This window comes from Ursus maritimus, unplaced genomic scaffold (assembly GCF_017311325.1).
Source record: "Ursus maritimus isolate PB19 unplaced genomic scaffold, ASM1731132v1 scaffold_31, whole genome shotgun sequence".
Lineage (NCBI taxonomy): Eukaryota > Metazoa > Chordata > Mammalia > Carnivora > Ursidae > Ursus > Ursus maritimus.
In genome coordinates, this window is record NW_024425675.1 from 3,419,931 (window position 1) to 3,437,978 (window position 18,048).

Here is an 18,048-nt window from a genome sequence, read left to right on the forward strand (position 1 = left end):
TTTAATTGGGTTAGTTATTGTTTGAGTGTTGAGTTGTATCAGTTCTTTATATATTTTGGATACTAACTCTTTATCAGATACGTCATTTGCAAATAATTTGGTAGGTTACCTTGTAGTTTTGTTGATTGTTTCCTTTGCTGTGCAGAAGCCTTTTATTTTGATAAAATAGTTTTTGTAGTCCCAATACTTTATTTTTGCTTTTATTTCACTTGCCCCAGGAGACATATCTAGAAATATGTTGCTACAGCCAAAGTCAGGGAAATTACTGCCTGTGCTCTCTTTTAGGATTTTTATAGTTTCAGGTCTCACATTTGGGTCTCTAATCCATTTTGAGTTTATTTTTGTGTATGGTGAAAGAAAGTGGTCCAGATTCATTCTTTTTTAAAAAATTTTACTAATTTATTTGAGAGAGAGAGAAAGAGAAAGTGAGCATGAGCAGGGGGAGGGGCAGAGGGAGAGGGAGGTGGACTCTCCACTGAGCAGGGAGCCTGACGCGGGGCTCCATCCCAGGACCCTAAGATCATGACCTGAGCCAAAGGCAGATGCTTAACTGACTGAGCTACCCAGGCACCCCTCCAGTTTCATTCTTTTGCATGTGGCTGTCCAGTTTAACCAACACCATTTGTTGAAGAGACAGTCTTTTCCCCACTGGGTACTCTTTCCTGCTTCAATGAAGATTAATTGACCACATAATAGTGACTTCGTTTCTGGGTTTTCTATTCTGTTCCATTATCTGTGTGTCTATTTTTGTGCCAATACCATTCTGCCTTGATCTCTACAGCTTTGTAATATAAGTTGATGTCTGGAATTTTGATACCTTCACTTCTGCTTTTCTTTTTCAGGGTTGCTTTGGCTATGTAGGGTCTTTTGTGATTCCATACAAATTTTAGGACTGTTTGTTCTAGTTCTGTGAAAAAAAATGCTGGTGGTATTTTGGTAGGGATTGCACTAAATGTGTAGATTGCTTTGGGTAGTATAGACATTTTAACAATATTTGTTCTTCCAATCCATGAGCATGAAATGTCTTTACATTTCTTTGTGTCTTCTTTAATTTCTTTCATCAACATTTTATAGTTTTAGAGTATAGATCTTTCACCTCTTTGGTTAATTAAGCTTATTCCTGAATATTTTATTGTTTTTGGTGCAATTGTAAATGTGATTGCTCTCTTATTTTCTCTTTCTGCTGCTTTATTATTAGTGTATTATTAGTGCAACCGATTTCTGTACACTGATTTTGTATCCTGTGACTTTTACTGAATTCATTTATCAATTCTCGTAGTTTTTTGGTGGAGTCTTTTGGGTTTTCTACATATAGTGTCATGTCACCTGGAAATAGTGGAAGTTTGACTTCTTCCTTACCAATTGGGATGCCTTTTATGTCTTTTTGTTGTCTGATTGCTGTGGCTAGGACTTCCAGGACTATGCTGAACAAAACTGGTGAGAGTGGACATCCTTGTCTTGTTCCTGACCTTAGGGGGAAAGCTCTCCATTTTACCCCATTGAGAATGACATTCTCTGTGGGTTTTTCATAGATGGCCTTTAGCATGTTGAGGTTTGTTCCCTCTCGGCCCACTTTGTTGAGCGTTTTTATCATGAATGGATGTGTACTTTGTCAGATGCTTTTTCTGCATCTATTGAAATGAGCATACGGTTCTTATCCTTTCTTTTATTGATGCGATGTATCATGTTGATTGATTTGAAGCAGGATTCTTTTTTGAGGTGTGGTAAACATCCTTAGCTATGTATATTTGCACAGAAAGGCTGAAAAGAGGAAAGAATACAGTGGCCACCTGAAGGGGAAAACCAACCCTATATGAAAAAGTTCTAAACACAGAGTTGAAACCTGCAGGAGCCTGCCTGGGTTTCTCAGTCCCCATACCACACCGTGAAGAGCGGCGGAATGTCGCCTGACTTTACTTGGCAGTGTGATTTCAAACCAGCATATTTGCAACATTACTGTTTGATTAATTATTTAATTGATCAAATGTATTGAGTGCTTATTACTGTGTTCCAGTCAGTGTGTTTGGTGCTGGAGAGCAAAGACGGGAAGGAAAGACTACTGTTAGAACTCTACAGTCGAGCTGATCCAAAGGAAAAGAATATTTTGTACAGTTTATGATACAGGTGTGCATGGAGTGTTAAGCACTGAGGAACGATGGCCAAATCAGTGTGGGCGGTTAGGAAAGGCTTGGAAGAAGACCTCAGTGTTCGCCTCGGTGGCACGTGTACTGAGATTGGAACGATACCGAGAAGAGGAGCACGGCCCCTGCGCAAGGATGGTGTGCAAATGCAGGAATATTCCACATTTAAAAAAAAGAAAAGGAAAATAAAGAACACCTCATTGAAGTTGAAATATATTTTAAATATGTAACTCTGAGAAAGAGAGAAACATGTATTTGGGAACTAAGATTGATTGGACTTTTTCTGGTTGGTGACATTATATCCACATGCGAGATGTCCAAGTTTGTTTGAGGCTAACTGAGCATTTCCTATTTCTTAGCTGTAGATGTTTTTCATTGGGAGATGTGGAGATGATTTGATACCCATTTTGGTTCATTTATAAGGATTTTTTTTTTCTTAATGGAGGTAGGGAATATGTTAGTATAGATTTCTGTTATCTACTTAATTCAGTCATGTTAGGAAAAATGTATGAGAAGATCTTATACGTCCAGGAACTCACCTACTGAAGGTCATAGGCCAAATTATTGTATAGCAAAATGCTGTAGCGACGTTAGAGCGACCACTTGGCTTGTATTATCATTTCCTGTAATGAGTGAGCAGGGAATTATTTGGATGACAAGCTGATTACTCTAGGAATAGAATAATTTCCTAAATTGTGGGTCAGAAGTTGACCTTTTCTTTTTTCTTTTTTTTTTACATTTTCGAACAATTGGGATCTTGCTGTGTACTCTCCTTTCTACCGATCATATGAATGAGCCTAAAGTGACTGTAATTCTACTTAGTGTATTAATTTTCATACCAATTCTCATTGTTGCCTTAGTAAGAGCTGCTCAGTTGTTCAAAACGTCCCTGGGTCTATGGTTTTTATTGTGTGTTTTACAAAATGAGCTTTGAGTGTCTTAGAGTCTTTTTTTCATTTCCTGTATGTACTCTGACCTTGAAAGGTCACTGTGTTTGGAAAGGATGAGACCATGATCTCAGTCATTGGAACGGTTTGTAATCATTTTAGTTTTAAGGAACCACAAACTCATCTTCAAACTGTGTGTCCATCTTAGTCCATAGTAGTTGAAATTGCCATGCTTGTTGGGAATGCCACACGCAAAGTGCAACCAGATGTATCATATAGAAAAAGATCCAAGCCAATTACTTTACATACAGAGAGCGATGCTGCAGGAAATTCATCCAAGTAGCCCTTTTCAATTCATCCATTTTCAAAATGTTCTCCCTAAGCTCTAGTAGTATGGAATGCACCTGTTCCTGGGCTTTTGTTCAAAATAATGTTTGGGCCTGAGGGAGCTGATTTGTGGCACAAAAGGTCTTTAGATGAGCAGAGGCCCAGAAAATTTCCTTAGCTCCATAATTAAAGTGAATTCTCTCCCAACTCGGGTAAGAGAAGAAGGAGAAGGAGAAGGAGAAGGAGAAGAAAAAGCAACTTCTTCACCGATGTAGTGCCAGGTGCAACATAAATAAAGCAGCAGGTTGTTTGAAGTCTTTCTTAAGATAATGGAACAATAGCTGAGGTTAGGGTTATTATCACAGAGCTCAGAGATGGGCAGGACTTAGTGTTGCTTTTAAAAGAATTAAATGGCAGGCTGCAGACATAACTACAGTATGCTGTTAAAACTTTGCAGATACCTGAGTGTTGCCCACAAGGAGACTTGCGGGCCGAGGCAGTTGATAGATGGGATAATGGAGCCTTTAATAGCTATATTGCTAAATCCTTTCCATCCCAGGTTGGTAGTGACTGAAAGTAGTTTAGTCCTTCAGATGGAAAATTGATCCTCTGCGATGTGAATACCCTCTTCTCCCCCAAGCTTTCTTCCTGGCTGTCTTTAAACAAAAACAAAACCAAACCAAAAAATCTGTCCTTTTCTCTATTTTTCTGTCTTGGACTTTTAATGGCTCCTCTTCCCTTTTTAGGGTTTTGTCTGCTTTAATTAGCGAGCCAGTCTGCAGTACACAGCCACCCCGCACCCCTAGATTGCCTTCCCTGTACTTGGGGAATTTGGGAAGATGATGCTGTTGTTTTTGTTTTCATCTTTCTGAAGACTTCAGGGTATCTGCTGTGATTTCCTTATAATGGGGCTCCATGCCTTGACTCGACAAATCCTTCTCGGTTGATAGCCTTGCAGTTCACATTGGGTGGAAATCACCTCCCTTGGAAGTCAACCTGGAGAAAGCCATTCCTGCAGGAAAGGGAGGCCCTTTACTCATGGCCGAAGCCTCTGTGCTACTGCAAAGTAGACCCCTTTCTTGTAGCCCCAGGACCCGTCCCCCCAGCCAAAGGCTCCATGACCGGTGCACCCACAGAGGTGTCAGGTAGTAGAAATGAGTGAAGCTGCTTTGGGTCGTCATTCACATGTGACACTAGAGAGCTGTCTTGTTTTGTAGAGCCCCCCCCCCTCTATTTTCATCCTACCTGCTGTTTAAGTAGGGGGGCAATAGATCCAGACACTGTTTGGGAAAGAGGAGATAGAGACAAACGGTGTGTAGAAATCAAAATGTATTTATAAGAACTTTATGAGGGAAACTGGTATGCTCTGCGGATTTTTCAAGCATTACTCACATCATTAGTAGCAATTAAGCTTTTCAACATTCAGAACCCACAAGAGTTCGATCGATAGTTGTAAAAGTATCTTGGGTGATGGGGTAGAGGTGGAAGGCTGTAAAGGCGGGATCGATAGACAAAAGTTAACTTTGTCTTGATTTAAAGTTTTCGATGGGTCTGCTACAGAAAATAATTACCGAGATTAGCAGTCGCCACTTTTAAACAGAGCAAACGTTTTAAACTCTTTACATGATTCAGTGGCATAGCCGTTCTTCCTACCCTCTACCAAATGTGTAAATTACCATTTTTATCAGCACGTGGGATTTATATTAGGGTTGCAGCACATTTGAATTGCTGAAATGGAGACTCCAGATCTCAGGTGGGCGTGTGTTCTTTTCGTGATCGTGGCCGTCGTCTTCACCACAGCTTTTCCTACGAGGCAGACAAACTTCTTGTAGCTTTTTTTTGTATTCAGTACGTGCCCTTTGAATGTATGGGAAAATTTGGAAATTTTTATCATTCATGATTTAAATAGAAAAGGCACCCAAAACTATCATTTATAGGGGTGCCTCGGAGGCTCAGTCAGTTAAGCATCCGACTCTTGATTTTGGCTCAGGTCATGTTCTCAGGGTTGTGAGATTGAAGCTCTGTGCTAGGTGTGGAGCCTGCTTACGATTCTCTCTCTTCCTCTCCTTGTGCCTGTCTCACCCCCCTCTCTCCCTCTCTCTCTTTCTAAAAAAAGTATCATTTATAAGAATAGCACATCCATGTGTGTATATGTGAATATATACAGACATACGCACACGTAGGTGCTACTTTATGCGAAGAAAAATTAGGTGTTTAAAAATTATTTTCTATAAATGTTAATAAAACAGTAATGAATTTTCTTTCCTATGTAACCCATGCACTTGTACATTAAGCTCTAAAAGTCTTACGAAATCGCCTAGTTCGAATTGAAACTGAAAGGTTGTATGGTGCCTGTTTATTTTTGTTCTTTCTTTAGCCTATTAACTGTTAACAGTTTTGGTTTTGTGTTTTTATTTTTTGTATTGTTTATTTTTACTTTGGAAAAAGAAGAATGATTTTGTTTAACTGAGAAAAATGCTTAATGACTTAATGTAATGAAAGCACTCTATAGAAGATATTTTTAATATTTTGCTTTACACTGGTAAATGGTAGCCAAATTGTGTAGCTTTTCCAAACTTTATATAGTTGTTCGTACAGTATAAATAGTATCTCTATATAATCATGATAAAGACCAGCACTTTGCAACTCACTCACGAAGTAACATAGCTTTCACTGTGGGTTGAAACATGAGCCATGAGGAGAGTCACATATCATGGCCCTCCAGTGTCCCGTGTCGTAGATAGCCACGTATTTATTTCCATTTACAATCTCTGCATTATTATGGCCTTGGCAACCTTGGCTATTTTTTTACTTGAAAGGTCATTGCTTGTCACAAATTTCATCACAAACGAGGCCAGGTTATTTGTAATTTGCACTCTTGAAAACAGAGCTATCGCCTTACTGTCTGGCGAATCTCCAGAATTATTACAACCATAATTTACCTGTGTGTTTCCCTGTATACGTGTTACTTCGTTGTTGTGGTTGTTGATACTGTTTTATTCGAAAACCTGCACTTCTCTCTGGGGTTACAAATTACCTTTCTTCATTTCTTTATTTTTGTGATTTTGGACTCCAGATAAAGTATTCTATTTCTGCAAGAGAGATGGAAACCACAGTATTTAAAAGTCAGGATTGTCCATTGTAATACTGCTCCCGCAATTTACATTTTTATGCGCTGGTCGTTGAAATCATGAGTCAAGTTATTTTTGATTCAGGCCAAGTATGAAACGTGCCAGGATGAACTGACCTAGTTGTTGCCCTGGGCTGCTCACGTATACAATTTTCCTGGAAATCCGTGACTCAGTAACATTTCATCTTAAAGATTAAGGTGCTTCTTTTTAAGAACCTACCCGTTTGCATGCTTTGAAAAGAGAAATGGAATAAAATATTCATGGTGAGGCTAATAAGGTTTATATTTCATTGTGGTGGGCAGACTAGTACGACAGACGTCAGTTTGCCGACACCAAACTCACTCATGTTTTCAGATCGTGTGTGATGATAATTTTATTATTGGAGTTCATCAAGATCCAGCTAGATGCTCACCGCTGATGAGGTTTGAGGTGAACAGTGTCAGAAACCACACACTGGAGGAAGCAAAAGCCCTTCAACAACTTCTCTTTCCTCTTCTTCTTCTTTTTTTTTTTTCCTGTCAGAATCAAATTTTCAGGCCTCTGGGAGAAACAACTTAAAAATACACCTGAAATTTCTACAAGACCTTGCATTTTCTTTTCACATCTCCACAAGCGGTGTGTCACAGAACAGCATGAGCTTAAAAAGCTGGTTACTAAATCCTACTGCAGAATGCCAGATCTTTCGAGGCTGCCTGACACATGTATGTAGCTTACACTGAGTGAAAAGGAAAGGGAAACGTGGTTCTTTTTTGAGGGTGTAAAGGCAATTGTGTGGTATTTTCTCGCTTTGCTTTCCCTCTGTCCAGTGGCTTCTCTCAAGCTTCCCATGCCTCACCGTGAACAATAGAACCGCTCAGTTCTCTTTTTGGCCGGGCTCATCAAGTGTAATGGAAGAAAATGTCTGTCTTCTTTCATGTAGTTGATGAACAATTGGTTGATGCTTTGTTTGCATAAGCAGAACTCACTCAGCAAAGTGTTTTCCTTGCTGAAGGCACCGCTGATGTGTATTTGAACGGTGTTGTGGAGCGGGTCTCAGAACACACGTTTGTTCCAGTGAGTGTGGTTATAAACATCCACTAGTGGAGACTGGGGTATTGTAAAGCCTAATCTCTTCACGCATTATTTTTGTATCGGGATATTTTTAATATGCTCACTGACTATGCCCATATGCTTTGAAATTTTTGTCCCGTATATTGCCTTATTATTGCTTAACCAACAAATGAGATAACGCTGGCCAGGCAGAAAGAGAACAATAGGTGACGCTTGCTTTCTGATCACACAAGAGCCAACCACAGGAGCCAGTCCTTAGGTAGCAAGCCCGCATGTCTGACAGCTCTCCGAACGCAGGCGAACACTCTGTTCTTCTAGGAAATGAGTATCGAGTCAAAGTCTGCCATTGGTGTTCAACTCTCAAAGAAAATCGATGGCTTGTTTTTGAGAGACATTCCACAGACAGAACATGCCTATCGCACAATGTTGCGTAACGCAAAGGGGAACAGAGGTCAGCAAGTGCCAAAATGGATTATTTAGTGAACGCCACGGATGCTAAGATAAACCATCGCTGTCAGGTTAGAGGCATCGTTGTCTATTTCGAGCAGAGCTGCTTTTGTTTTAGAAGGGCGGATCTAGACGGGAAGGTAAGCTGAAAACTGTCCGTGAGAAGCCGGAGACCCACAGGGGCTCGCTCTGCGCAGCACACCATACACAGGCGATATCGGATTTTGCCGAGAGGCAGCAGTCAGTAGATGGCCTGCTGACCGATGTACTTAGCCAGAAGGAGTGCAAGTGTCTCCGTAGAACATAATTAACCCAGGTAAAAAAAAATGCCATTTCCTAATAAGTAAGGCAAATGTATTGTCTCATAACCCATTCAAGCAGCGATTAGCTTTTGGGTTTGTTCTTTTGATGAGTGTTTCTGTTCCCACGTGGCTGCCATGTGTGGGTTGGAGGAGACCTGTCCATGGCTAGCAGTGCCTAGTGTCAACCAATCTCAGTGCAAAATTTAACTGTCACCCTTTACTAAAAGGGGAATCAGCTATATGGTAGCGTATTGCTAAACTAAAAGATGTAACTGCTGGAGAAATTCACCAGCACAGCCAACTTTCAAGGACTTTCCCACTTTTGTGAATGATTGTAGCAGATTTTTATTGACTTACTTATTTTGGGCATTGGCTCCTTCTGGCCTTCTGAGCAGCCTTGCTCCCCTGTTCGCTGGAGAGACAAGGGGTACAAAGCAGTATCTAATGTTGGTGTTTACCACACCTCATTAGAAGACTAGAAAAGTTGACCTTTCGATTTCAGACCATCCTAAAGCCATGGTCCAAATGTATGATGCTTCAGGATTTGGGGCTCAGAAGAGCAAATAGAGAGATACCTCTTTTCTCACACTCGAGAAAATGGCAATCGACTTTTTACAAAATTCACAGAATCCCTACGTGTTTCCAAGTCGCTCCTTAAGAATTGAAATCGGGTCCACCCGCCACGTGCCGGCCGTCCTTCCCTTCTTGCTAACCGTGTTGCTTTCCCGCCCTTCAGCCCAGCTCCAGAGCGGCGGCGCAGAGCGGCAGGCACTCGGTGTCCGTGGAGGTGCAGATGCAGCGGCAGCGGCAGGAGGAGCGCGAAGGCTTCCAGCAGGCGCAGCGCCAGTACAGCTCCCTGCCCCGGTACGGAGCGCCCGCAGCCTCCCCTCCTGCAGCAGGGCCCCGGCCTCTCCCGCTCGCACACCCCAGCACACCCCACCGTAGGCCTGCGGGAAGCAGCCTGCACGGCCGTCTCCCCGTGTGGCAAGACGACTGGCCGGGAAGGCGTTGCAGGAGATGCCGGTATTTTCACCCCAAAGCTCCCAGCTGAAAGCAAGATGATCTGACATAGGAGGACCGGGCTGAGGGGTCCCACCTGGGATCCCGTACTGGTTCTGCTACTTCCCGGGGGGCCGTGGACCAGATGGTGTCTTCCTCTGAAAAATGGAAAGCTAACTCTTACTTCGCGCGGCCGGTAGGCTCCCCAGCGTATCTGGTAGTGTGCAGATCTAGGGCTCTGTGAAAGGGTGGCGGTGAATGCTGCACGGTGTGCTGGGGGGGGGGGTCTCTCTTACTCTCCTGTGGTCCTTGCTTTCGCTCCGTGCTGAGCCGCGGGGTCCCAGGGATGCCCACCGCGCTAGCTGATAAGCGGGAGGTCTGTCTGCGGGCTCCTCGCATGGATTCTCCGCCAGAGGCCTGGAGAGCACTCAGGTGACCAAGCCCTACCACTGACACGGTAGCCATTTTTCCATTTCCTCCGTGCACGGTAAAGAATAAAAATATTCAAGAGCATTCATCTTCCCAAACTTCCCACGAGCCACTCTTATAATCACAATTCTTACAGGCATTTGTTCTATTTCAAAACCAGGTGACAGAAACATTTTGGGTGGGAAAAAAATACATGTACCATGTTTGTGTCAGGTGGACCTCTTGGAAGGTGAGCAGAGCAGTGTGGGGGGCGTCAAGTGCCTACCAGTGTAAAAGTGGCCTTGATTTGCTTCTAATTTTTAATAATGATGAGTCCTTTTAAATGTTAAATAATCACTATAATAACCATGAGGGACTTGGCTACATTGTTGTAGATCAGACAAGGGAATGAGGATATGATGAAAATCTGTACCAGGCTGAGTACTGTTCTGTAGTAATCGTAATGGTAGTATTACTAGTACTGTAGTATTGTTCACTCAGTTGTTCTTTTTTAATCTATAAAGCTGTATCTCCTTAGAAAACTAAATTATTTTTTCTTTTAAATAGGAGAATTACCTTTTCTCTTACATAGGAGAATGTTTCTTTAGCCCGCTCTGGGTAAGAGGCATTGAAGTTCGGGTCCGGACAGGACCTTGGAAATCACTTTGCCCTACAAGGAAGCAGCTCAGTGAAATTAAGCAACTTGCCCCAGGGTGACACAGCTAGTGTGTAATTCTGCCAACATTCAAACCTAAACCTGCCCGTGCCCTCAACCCTAATTTTATAAGGCTCATTGCTACCAAAGGTTTTGGTTCCCAAGTCTGGAATTGTTACGTGTGTAGGTGTAAAGTTTCTCTCTGTGCTCCGCTGCCCTTAGCATTTGGAAGAAGGCCACTGTATGAATCAGCTCAATGCATCAAATGCGAAACAGCTCAAGGACTCTACATCAAGGTTCTTCTGTGTCAAAGCCCTCCACTGCGCCTGTGTGGCTTGCTTTCCGTCAGAAAGATGAGAGCGACCATGTGGATCAGTTGACCTACCTGGTGGTCAGCAGCCCATCGCGGCCCATAGGAACGGCATTGCCTTTGCAGGGGCTGGGATCTGATTTTATTGGCAAATTGATTGGCTCCATAAATGTTTGTTGTGTTCGAGAAGATAGACGATGAAGGAGAAATATCAGAAAGCGTAGGTAAGGGGCGGAGTGAGTTGGGAAATGCATGGGGCTAAGGAAGGGAAGTGGGAGAGATGGAGGCCGAGGGCCCGGGAGCACACACGCCTGGTGGAAGAAGAGCCCGTCGGGGCCCCGTCCTGGGCAAGAGGACAAAGACAGTTGGGGTGCTTCTCCCAACTTTATCCTGGCCGTGTTCCCAGGTAGCCCAGAATTCCAGGCTGAGCCTCTGCTGTCTTCCCCATCTCCTCCTGCTCTGAGCTGCCCTTCCTTGCTGTCCCTGTCGGTTCGGAAGCACCAGCAGAAGGATCTGATTCATGGCGACGGCTGCTGCTGGTACCGGGGCCTGCTGTTGACGAAAACTCGTTCTGGGTTCGCAAAGCCCCCTTATGACCAGGCACTGTATTGTGTGTCCGAAGGAGAAAAGCAGAAATTCCAAAAAGAAAGAGTTGTAGTTGCAGACAGGAGGGCTGGTAGGCCTCTTACAGCCTGTTCTCTTCCTCTCGACGGGAGTGGCTGTGGTGAGGAAGATTCAGGAATGTGGAACCTTGCCCCCAGCTTGGTTCCCTATAGAGCGGCGCCACTTGACAAAAGGCTGTGTGCAGAGATCTGGAGGAAGGTAACGAAACCAGACGGGAGCTCAGAGGGAGACTGCCACAGCCTCCACGGGCTTGAATCAAACCCACGTCTGTGACATGTGATATTCTTCAAAGACACTTGACCTCTGCCCTCCGGATGTTGGCACTTAGCGGAGTTTCGTCTAAACAAGTCGGCGTGGCATGTGATACCAGAAGGACTTCACGCACAGCAGAAGCTCTCTCGCAAAGTGGAGCATAGAATAAAGCAAATGGTCATTCTTTGTATCAGTAGCACTAGCTAAGGTGGTTTGAATTAGACGAATGTACACAAGCTGGAGTGTTTTGTAAATTCTAACTGTAGTGAACAAACCTCTAGACAGTATTCGAGTTAGACTTTGAAATATCGGTAGGAAACGCTAGTCAGGTAGTAACCCTCGTCCGGAAGGAGAGACCTGAGCGGACCCACACTTAATTCTCAACCAGACTAGGATTTCTTTTTAAATTTTTTTTAATTCCTAAATTAGTTACCTTTTTTTTTTCTTTTTTCACTTTCTTTTTTTAATCCTTTTAACATTTCTAGGTTAGTTTCTTAGTGTTCAAAAGGCAACTCCAAAACTGAGCAGAAGTCTGTTCACTTATAGTCACGGGTAGGAAGCCTTATTTAAGGTCCTTTATTAAATATATATTTTTTCTTTTCCTGCTGCCTGTCCATTTCGTCTTCATCTTTCCTTCTCCTGTGGCTTCACGTCTGTTAGTGGCGGGCTTTCCTGCTCCGCACACCTCACTTCCCCTCTGTCCTCTGCACCCGGACATGGTGTCCCGGCCAGGCCCATTCATTATGTCTCTAAGCTGCTTGTCAATGTGTCAGCCTTGGTCTTTGTATCTTTCTTCACCCTTCTGTGTCCTCCTTACCTCAGTGTGACTGCAGTGACTAAATGGCGTTCTGAGGCATTGGGTCTTTGATGTAGGCCCCCAACGTGATGGCCGTCTTTGGGCCATTTTGGAAGTGGTTGTAATCATTAAGTGATAGTTACTGCCAAACCCAGGCATTTGCTTTGAGTGGATTCAGAAAACTCTAGTGGGCTCATTCCAGGACCAAACAAGCATGCGTGTTGGTTATAAAGGAATTGGCTGAAAGGAGATTGATATTTGCTGCTGTTGTTCGTCTGTGGCTTTTGACTGAGCAATCGTGGGATAGTCAAAAGCTTCTTTCCAGTCTCTGGGGAGGTGGGGTCGCCTTCACTCAGTGAAGCTTCCTCAGTTATTTGGTGCCTCTCCCTGCTTCTTGATCTCAGCCCAGTCTTTCTGACAAAGGACGGAAAGCTAATATTTTTGCTTATTTTTGTTGATCACAAAAATGCCCCCCCCCAACCCTCTTTGAGGGCAAAGTGACTTGGCCCTCAAACTACACTTCCAACACCCATTAGTCAACCATTCACCGTGTGCCATGCTTTTCTAAGCGTTTGACATGTCCTCTTTCCTTGATTTCTCCCCATATCCTATGAGGTTAGGTATCTAGCCTGCGTCACAGATGAGACAGTTTGGGCCCAAACAGCATAACCCTCCCAGGGTCACAGCATCGGTGAGTGGCAGGCAGGATTGGAAACTCTGTCTACTTGATCCTAAGTCTAGTGTAGAAAACTCGCATTGTCTGCCTTTTCCTCGAGTTTCTTTATGAGCTGCTCATTTCTCGTCCTCTTTTTAATCAAGGGCTTATTGATACCGCTGGCTTCCTTACCAAGAAAGCGCGCGTGTGGGGCGCCTGGGTAGCGCAGTCGTTAAAGCGTCTGCCTTCGGCTCAGGGCGTGATCCTGGTGATCCGGGATCGAGTCCCACATCAGGCTCCTCCGCTATGGGCCTGCTTCTTCCTCTCCCACTCCCCCTGCTGTGTTCCCTCTCTCGCTGGCTGTCTCTCTGTCACATAAATAAATAAAATCTTTAAAAAAAAAAAAAAAGAAAAGAAAGCGCGCGTGTGCGTGTATCTAAGTGTATGTACTTTCCCCACACATCTCGCTTCATGCCTCAGGCAGATCCGCTTTCTTCCCTCTGGCCTGCTTCATTTGAAGGAAATTTTAGCTACAAGAAATTCTTTCTCTCACATCATCATAATTTCTATCCCTAACAGACCTTTAGTGACTTCTCGATGTGTTTAAATAAAAAAGACGCTGTCTTGCTGAAATGATTCAGAATTCAGCTTTGGGTGCGTGGGTGCCATCGAGTGAAGCCTCGGGCTTTATAGAGTTGGCGGTTGGGGGATGGAGAGGGTTAGTGGATCTCGGTAGGCTAAGGATGAAACAAAGGTGACATTTCAGCAGCCTATTTCTGGTTATCTTTAAATTGATCACTAACCCATGAAGGAACTCCACTTTTGTTGCTGGAACATCAGTAACAAGTTCGTTGTTTTAATTAAAGTTTCATGATTAATGTCAAATCCCTGGTTTCATGCTGGCACTTTCCATCATTCATGTCCCTGGGCAGATTAATTTATGACTTTTTAAGTGAAGATAATCAGTCCTTTAGGCAAATAAACTATTCCATCAAATCTAAGGATTCTTGCCTGGGCTGATGGTACAAATGGTCCGAGTCCCATTAAAAGAGAACCAGATAGAGATACTGGGGACGGCTCAGTTAATCTTAGTCATATCCAGAGATGATGCTGGACATTAGTTCATTTTCCTTATTGAATATATCCCTGGCTGCATTTTAGGCCATGTGGAAAATGGGCAGATTTCATCCCAAACCATATTGATGGCACTTCTGAATGTTCAAAAATGCAAATTGCTCCATCCCTGTGGGAGCCCCATGGCTGCCTAGACCTTATTTTCCCTTCACACGAGTCTTCCTGAACATTCCGTCATGTCGTGTGTGTTGATGTGAAAGGCTGAGCAATACATACTGTCGGCAAATGATTTTCTTATTGATAAATGGAGCAATATATTTTGTTTTATTACTCAATTCTCTCTTCCTCTCTTCCATTTTTAAGGCGAAAAATTAGGACATGTCTTCCTTTCTGGCACAAAATTGTTTTACTTTATCACAGCCAATCTTATTGTAAATTCATAAAAGCATCTAGAGACTTGATAGTAAATTAAAGATGTTTCAAAACAATAATGTTTCCTGAGAATGACGTGCAACTTTATTGCAGAAGCGATGAAACTTTGAAATTTCTCTATGACTCTGATTTATTTCCCTATCCTGGGGTGACAGGAAGTGAGTTACGTAGGTGATCCCAGCCCTTGGTGAGGGTACGGTGTGCAGGAAAATAGTGCTTATTCTACAGCCTTCCAGGTTTTACCGGCTTGATGAGCGTGGAATCTGAAGGGTGTCGGTTGCTGACATATACATCTCGAAAGCCAAGGCTTTAAGGGACTGCCTGTTGCATTTTTAATCATATAGGAGTCTAGACTTAAATCTTTCATAACTGAACTCATACTGTAATCCATTACAGGCACTTCATAGTAGCTCGAGTCTCAGGCATTATGGTGGCAGCTGTGTAAAATATTTGTTTTGCTTGTTTAGGATTGAATTATAACGTTCTAAAACGAGCAATTACGGCTGGGGTAGAAGCTGCCAGATCTCTAATACTCCCATACAGCGTCTTGCCAATGCGTCTAAATGGTAGGAGAGACTGTTACGCTCAGCACAACAGGCAGTGCCTACCCGCACAGTCAGTCGGAGGACCCTTTTTCTGGATCACCGCTGAATCCCTCAGCTCCCTTCCGCTTCACCATTGTTTGTTGAGGACAGTCCTGTTTTAACCCCCTGGGTCTTAACCCCCCACTTCCCCCACCTCTCCGCCCCCCACCCCCACAGCCCTCTCCCTCCTTTCTTCCTTTCTCTCTCTCCCCTTCTCCCAACCCTCATATACTAACCTTTGGGATTTGCTTTCTAGGCAAAGCAGGAAAAACGCCAGCTCTGTGTCCCAGGATTCCTGGGAGCAGAACTACTCCCCCGGCGAAGGCTTCCAGAGCGCCAAGGAGAACCCCAGGTACTCCAGCTACCAAGGCTCCAGGAACGGCTACCTGGGCGGGCACGGCTTCAACGCCAGGGTGATGCTGGAGACCCAGGAGCTCCTTCGCCAGGAGCAGAGGCGGAAGGAGCAGCAGATGAAGAAGCAGCCTCCTCCGGAGGGGCTCAACAACTATGACTCATACAAGAAAGGCCAGGACCCCAGTTACACCCCTCCCAAGGGGCCCTTCCGGCAGGATGTGCCCCCCTCCCCTTCTCAGGTCGCTAGGCTGAACAGACTCCAGACTCCTGAGAAAGGGAAACCCTTCTATTCCTGAGCAGGAGAAGAGCGGAGGCTTCATGTCATGCAATAAAGGACATTTTCTTATGAAGACTTGTATTTTGGGAGTTTTTTTAAAACCTCGATGGTACTATGGAATATTTCTGTTGTTGGTATCAGTGCCTTTAAGCAGTACGGGCAAAGAAACGGAAGGCCTTAATGTCTTTGCCACTATGTCTCAAGTGTCTATTTCATGGAAGGATTTCCCGCCCTCTGACAATCATGTGTTCAAGGCATTCGTGTGCTCGGCGTCTGTCTGCAGTACCAGGACGGGGCCCCCCCACCGTGAGATGTCCGTGGCTTTGTGTGACAGCCCCCGACAACTTGCGGTGACAAATTACCTTGAAGTTGAGGGGGATAGCGATCCCTCTTTTTCCCCTTTCAAGGGTTTTCTTTGATGTGAGGTGACGTCCCAATCTCTGGAGGATCCAAGGGGGTGACCACACCAGAAATCGGGGCCTTATGGTACTCACAACAGTCATTTACAGTACTTCGTAACCAGCGTGGTTTTCCCTGCTCTCTCCCAGCTCCTCGCCGTGGGAGAGTTCCTTCATCCTAGGAAAGAAGCTAAGCCATATCCAGTACCGTCTGGTTATCACGGGGGTCCTTTTGCAGCTGCCTTATAACTCGACCAGTGAGGTGATCATTCTAGTCCGTGTTTATAAATACACTTGTTCAGTCATGCTCCTGACACGTGTGTTGAGTCAGCGCCGCTCTGCGTGGGGGACGTGGGAGAGGGAGTGACTCCCGGCCGGGGAGCGAGGGAGCCTGCCCACCGGCCCTGTGTGTATCGTCATGTGGGAGGTGGCAGCTAAGAAAAGAACTCTCCCAGGATGAGCTTCTGGCCCACGACATCCCAGTAATTATTTTAATTAGTTTTCGTTTGGCAGGTTGGCAGGGAGGGCAGAGGGTGGGACAAAGATAAATCAGACAGTCGTTTTGGGATTCTCAAAACTCATCTGCTCTCCACAGTTTTGAAAGTCAGTTGGAGATGACATTTGTCTCGTGTATCTACATGCTTGTATCTCGGCCTGGTGATGCCATCCATGCTCCTAAATAATTCTGCCCTGAAACAAAGAAGACAAATAAGGAAGAGCTGTTCTGCCACACAGCGAACATTCTGGTGTTCCCAAAAGGTCGCTCTCGCGTCCATATTGTAAGCTATGTGTGGGTCACGAGGACCTCGGTTGCTCCCATGTTTTCAGCTGTCGGTCTGAACGTCGCGTATTGTAAACCATGGCTGGGTTGCTAAAGTGCCTGCAAATCCCGATGTGAAAAAAGCTTGAGATGAAAGCTCAGCATACCATGTATTAACAAAAAAGAAAAGAAAACAAAAAAAAAAGACATGTACTGATATGCCTATTTTTTTTTTTACTGGCACATTGTATTTTTGTGTCCACTTGTTTTTAGAAAATATGTGAAGTGTCCACACGTACCTATTGTCTCTTTTGCATTTCTGTGTAACGGTTCTGTGTTCCTAATGTGTGGGGATATTCAGTGATGTTACCAGTGTCAGCACGGTGACCTTGGATGACAGTGGCTCTTTCTCACAGCCTTCCCTGAGCTGTGAGAAACAGCTTTCCCTGTACATATGAGACTTCTAATAAAAGGCATATTTCTTCCTGTTCTTTGTGGTGTCTGTAGTGTTCCTGTGGAAACTCCCAGTTGGGTTTTTTTTTTTTAAGTATATTAGCAGATGTGATTTTTTTTTCATATTTAGAAAAAGTTGAAAGCTTCCTCTCTCTGTCTGTGGGCAGACGTGGACATAGGTGATTGCTTACCTGACACCTGAGGAGAGAGGGGGCAGGGAAGAAAGAGGAACCTTCTTAATGAGTTTACTGGAAGACCCAGGCTGCCGAAAGAGCCCGGGGAGTTCAGAATTGAAGGAGCCAATACTCTAGAGCTACATAAAAGAAAACTTATACAGAGAACCACATCATATTCCCATTATTGTCCTTTGCTCCCTCTGGATCACTTCAGCGAGCCAAGCATTTTGAGGGAGTCTCACCCTTGCATACTGTGAACCCGGAGAAATGTCCAGATTCTTTTCCATTTCCAATACCAACCAGTTCTTATTTCCCGAAGTACAAAATAAGGCTTTGCTATTTCTTTTAGGTTAAGTAATATGTGTATGGTGCCCTGCAGGCGTAAAGGGCACTAGGTCCCTAGGTATGTCTCGTGCACAAATGCCCATGTGGCCCCCACCCAGAGGGCAAGCATTGCACAGACCTGTTGAAAATGCCCTCCGTGTGGAGCTGCTGCATCAGCTGGTTGTCATAGCAGCCTTCAGCCTGTCACTAAATCCAATTCTGTCACCTCAGG

The 18,048-nt window shown here is 44.2% G+C and overlaps 1 protein-coding gene and 1 non-coding gene across 14 annotated transcripts in view; both read left to right on the forward strand.

The window, feature by feature from the left end:
* The window catches only part of PARD3 (par-3 family cell polarity regulator), a 633,307-nt gene extending 615,953 nt beyond the window's left edge, over window positions 1-17,354 (forward strand). For all 13 annotated transcript variants that reach the window (XM_040645256.1, XM_040645263.1, XM_040645257.1 and 10 more), the window contains 2 exons: window positions 9,022-9,149; window positions 15,331-17,354. In XM_040645256.1, the coding sequence (XP_040501190.1) occupies window positions 9,022-9,149; window positions 15,331-15,724 (522 nt within the window). In that variant the 3' untranslated portion in view covers window positions 15,725-17,354. The remainder of the gene's footprint in view (window positions 1-9,021; window positions 9,150-15,330) is intronic.
* LOC121106362 lies at window positions 2,205-2,310 on the forward strand. The gene has a single exon (XR_005838991.1). It is a non-coding gene; the product is annotated as a U6 spliceosomal RNA (small nuclear RNA).
* Window positions 17,355-18,048: the final 694 nt, after the last annotated feature.